This window comes from Mercenaria mercenaria, chromosome 5 (assembly GCF_021730395.1).
Source record: "Mercenaria mercenaria strain notata chromosome 5, MADL_Memer_1, whole genome shotgun sequence".
NCBI lineage: Eukaryota > Metazoa > Mollusca > Bivalvia > Venerida > Veneridae > Mercenaria > Mercenaria mercenaria.
The window spans coordinates 57,150,286-57,155,088 of NC_069365.1; the positions used below are offsets into that span (position 1 = coordinate 57,150,286).

General features: G+C 35.1%; 1 protein-coding gene across 1 annotated transcript; it reads left to right on the plus strand.

Moving 5' to 3' along the window:
* Positions 1 to 997: 997 nt before the first annotated feature.
* On the plus strand, positions 998 to 4,343 carry LOC123557316 (uncharacterized). Its single transcript, XM_045348728.2, has 2 exons — positions 998 to 1,101; positions 1,373 to 4,343. The coding sequence occupies exon 2, from the start codon at positions 1,381 to 1,383 to the stop codon at positions 3,496 to 3,498; it is 2,118 nt and encodes a 705-aa protein (XP_045204663.2). The 5' UTR covers positions 998 to 1,101; positions 1,373 to 1,380; the 3' UTR covers positions 3,499 to 4,343.
* Positions 4,344 to 4,803: the final 460 nt, after the last annotated feature.

The window sequence follows — 4,803 nt, forward strand, 5'->3', positions numbered from 1 at the left end:
AAATAATTGTACATATACTGCGATTTATTTCGAATTTCTACATACCAACTTTCATTTTCCAATAAAATGAAATAGTTTCTGTGCTTTTTAAAAGAAATTAAAATGTTCACTTTCCTTAGTATTGGACCTTTAACATAGGAAATTAACAGAGTTAGGATGTATAGCATGTTCTCTAGCAATATATTTTCTTCTATTAGCATTAAAGAATTGACAGTTAAATAAAGAATGAAATTCATCTCCAAATGAGTTTGTATTACACAAGTTACATACTCTAAGATCTCTTGGTATATTATAAAATCTACCCTTCTCAACAGGTAATTTGTGATTCATACATCTATAAGATACAATACTTTTGCCAAATGCGTATGATATATATCCATATACTTTTCAAACCTGAACTCATTCTTGTATATTCTTTAGCTCAAACATTTACTAGATTCTGTTACATCACTATACCTGTTTTTGGATGAACTGATCTTTAAGTCTATTTTTTTTTAAACAATGAAGGTGAAGTGGCAACATTACTAATCCGATAGTTCGATAAACCCAAAGAATCTAATAACTTTTGAACATTACTAATCCAAGGAAGCTTAACCATATTATTACTATACAGAGTGTATGAAGTATCATATAAAATACGACATATTTTTTCATGTTTGCTATTCAAGATCTTATTCCAAAAAGACAATACCCTACTCTTAATATGAATAGATAGAGGTAATACCCCATGCTCTCAATGAAGCATACAATTTAGAGTACTCTTAGTTTATAAAATTTTAGCTGAAAGATAACTTTCCGCTGAACTGACGCAAATATCACTTATTCACCTGGATTTTGCTCTACTGTTATTTACATACAGAAACGGCATTAACATTATATAACTGCGTAACTTGTATTTCGAATGTTAAAAAAAATCACAAGATTTTAAATACCTTTATAGTTTTAAATACCGTTTACTTATTATCATACATATACATTCTTATGCATGCAAGTAATGCCAAAATCGATAAACGAGTACTATTAATAGAACAGTAATTTCCTTATTTTTGAAAAAGAAAGTAGATCTACCTTTATTAACTGGAATTGTGTATACATTATAAGGTACTTAATATCATTTATGTTCTTTTTTGTACATTATGTATGCTACTATAGTTTGTTGTTAGTATTTTACCAGTTTTATTCATGACATGAATAATTGTTGCATGAATTAAACCTCTGGTTTGCAGAGTACATCAAATCAATATACAGTACACTATCAAATATATCTATATTTATAATGATTAGACATTTGTAACTCTTTGGTCATACGTTTTGTTTTAATGTTTATATTAACTAATAATGCAGGTATCTGTTTCCTTTTAATTTCTTTCAGAGTTAGAAATGTTTAGTCGTCCTCCCACTTACTTATCTGATGCGTCCCAGCGTCTTTCACAAGTACTGGATGAAGTCGGATTGAACGAAAACATGCGTTTTGTAAGGCAAAAAACAAATCTACTAATGGAAAGAATGGAATGCCTGAGAAGTAAGGTTAGTTGCCACAACTCAGTCATGTATTATTTTGGCAGTCAAACGGAGGGTTCGACAACAGCCGGATTGGGGTCCGACAAGGACAAGTTAATGTGCACTACTTTAGTCAACGTCGTTCAAGACGAGACCGAATGTATAGAAGGTAAATGCAATGTATTGATTGTGCAGGACGATACAACGCCACCTGGTTACTGCAGTATCAAACTTTATGATCTTGGTCGGTCTGGTTTCAATGGTAAATATGGATATGATAGGCAAGGAAATTACTTTTTGCAGAACACTTTCCTACATGACACCCCGATAGACAAAGAAGTTGGGAGCGTAAGGCAAGGTCCAGCTCAAACCGTAGATGAATTCGATATTGACCATGTCCCGGCATTTCAATGTAGATCATGGCCTAAAGAAGCAAAACAATGGGCGCGGTGCTTAAGTCGTGATCAGTGGCCGTATGATCACATGCGGAGACATTCCGAACAAACTGGATGCTTTGTGGTACCGACAGGAAATAGCCTGAGTGAAAACGAAAACTATGAATGGAGGATATCGACTTCTCAAGCGGAGAGATGCTTTATGTTTAACATGAATATAACACAAATCAGATGCTACACCATGTTAAAGATAATAATGAAAACAATTATCAAACCATTGGTTGGTGAAACGCTCACAAGTTTCCAGTGCAAAAGCATGCTGATGAATGTAGTAGAAAATATGGTCAATCAGCGATGGACAGAGGATAGATTACTTGAGTATATCTTATCGTGCCTCCGTTTATTGAAAGCGTGCGTTGCTAGCAACAATTGCCCGCATTATTTCATTCCAAAGAATAATTTGTTGGGTGGACGACTAAACAGAAGTAGCAGACGAGACATCGAACAAGAACTTGAAAGTTTGATACATGATGGCTGCCGGAAAATACTCTCTGTTAAAGTCGACAACATTGGTGAAAGATTTATCTTGAAATTTAGCACTATTCTTGAACTTGACTTGAAATCTTCTGCTTGTCCTTCAACAAATTCCAAAGACGTTCAGTTACATGTCCTGTGTAAGTTATTCCGACGACTGTTTGCCGCGAAGCTGATGTTTGTGTATCTGATAACCCTTCAGGGCATCGAAGATTCAACAAAAGCCTTACCTTCAATGGTTGACAATCTTCTAGCATTGAATTTCTTTGGAAATGAGTCCGCAAGTGATGCAGCTCAAGTAATGAACCCTGTATTATGTTTAACTGTAGGTTCAATGATTGCATCAGTTGATATATCCATGGGGCAAACCCCTTCAGCCGAGGCAATGCAGTTTCTCAAAATGGGTTTACACTCAGACGTCGCGGCAGGTCGGCTAAAACTTGCATCCGTCCTTTATTGTGCAGGTGCATTTGAGGAAGTTGAGCGAGTGCTAAGAGACGTTGAAAATCGTTTCGAAACCCTGACTGTTCTTGCTGTTTGCAACTGCAGAAGTACAGATCCCTGGACTGCTGAAGATGATATCCCAGCTGAAGTAACAAAACCTGGAACGTTCGGGAAATTGCATTTTGCTTCTGGCGTTAGCTTCAATAGGCACGAAAGATATTGTGTTCCTAAGCCGTTGCAGTATGAGATGTTTCGATGCACTGGGGAGGAACTGAATGAAAGAGGGGATGTTATGTACTTATGGAACGATTGGGCTGTTGTAGATGCATTACCTTACCTATATTTCTTACAGTATCTGACATTTAAACGTCTCGGGAAAAACAATGACAAGGAAAAAGCATTAGATAGGCTGGCGCAAATCATTGTATCAGATCCGTTACTTTTTCACAGGGAAACAGCAATGAATCTTCTTGGACAATGTATGGAATTGGAAGAACATATACAATTTGCGTTGGTTTGTTATAGCTGGTCCTTGATGGAGCGGGATACACACAATGTCGCCCGATGGCTTGTCTCTATCCTGATTTGGAAAATTTATCGTGGGGAAGTGGAGATGGAGTTCTAAATTATGATGTCGTATTTTCAATCGCCTACAGTTATAAACCCTGAAATCAACCGATGGATGATCCAAGCTTGATACAATTATAGTGGCTGATTTTACAGTGTACAAAGGACAATATGAAACGTTACGGTATAAGTAATGATGTTATGTATTTTAAATGAAAGAGTGCAATTTCATTCTTTAAATAGATCTACAATATAGTTTGGTACCAAAACTAAACATATACCTTTTTCAAGGATTTATAAGGAAGGAAAATTATTATTAAAGTGCTCATATAAATTATCTTTAACAGTTTTAAAAGACAATGTTTAGTAGAAATTACAGACAAATAGCAATAAGCACAATGAACTAAACTTTAGGTTAAAATATGAGGCTCTGTCTTGGAGTTGCCAGTCATATCAGTTGAAGGCTTGAATCATATCCTGAATATTCAGATTTATGAAGAAATTTTGTAACATTGTGAAAGTCAACGATACGTAAAACAATTAATGTGTAAAGGTCACTTGTTTCCAGTTATGTTCATACTGCAATAGTTCTTTAGCTGCCTCTGCCTTGCAGTTCTATAGGCAGTTGTGAGTCAACAAGTCATAAAGTAGAAGTTGCAATTTTAGTTGTGCCAAAAACAAAAATAAAGCTCAAGAAAACAGATGTACACCAAATCCAACAAAACGTTTTTGTGGTCGGTGAGGAGATCCAATGCCAGCATAATACATGTTGGATTTAATCGTGTAAGAGACCATTTCTAGTATTTATCTTACTAGCCGAAGATTTAATCATAGAGTGTTTGTTGACATTTTTTGCATTTTCACATGTAACATGTTATGCTATTTAAGGTAAAGAAAATGGTTTCTTGTGGAGCTTGTGTAGTCGACGAAATTGCCTTCCTGGAATAACGACATGTAAGACAACAACTTATTTTCAACTGAGCTCACGGCGGTTGTTAAATGTACAAAATATAAGTCTTACAAACGGATATCAACAAAATATTTTAGCAGCCAGGAAGTAAGTTAATGTTTGACCAGATATTTGAACATATTTATTAACTAGTACCAACTGATAATGTGTACGAACAATAATTGTGGATATATAAAGTACGTTTTATGTGTTCAGATTGTTTCCCTTTTATACTAAAATGTAACAGTAAATTGTGCTATAACTTTGATGAATGTAAAGGCTAAAGACACTGCAAATGGCTGATAGGTCAATGCATTTTTAAAGAAAGGGTCACATTCACCCTCCGTCGTGTTCTTGAAATTGCCTCATTTGAAATGAATCCACACAACGACTCAATTTTCCTGTAAAATAGAT

Coding starts and splice junctions, on each gene's coding strand:
- LOC123557316 (XM_045348728.2), top strand. CDS start 1,381: ATGTTTAGTCGTCCTCCCACTTACTTATCTGATGCGTCCCAGCGTCTT.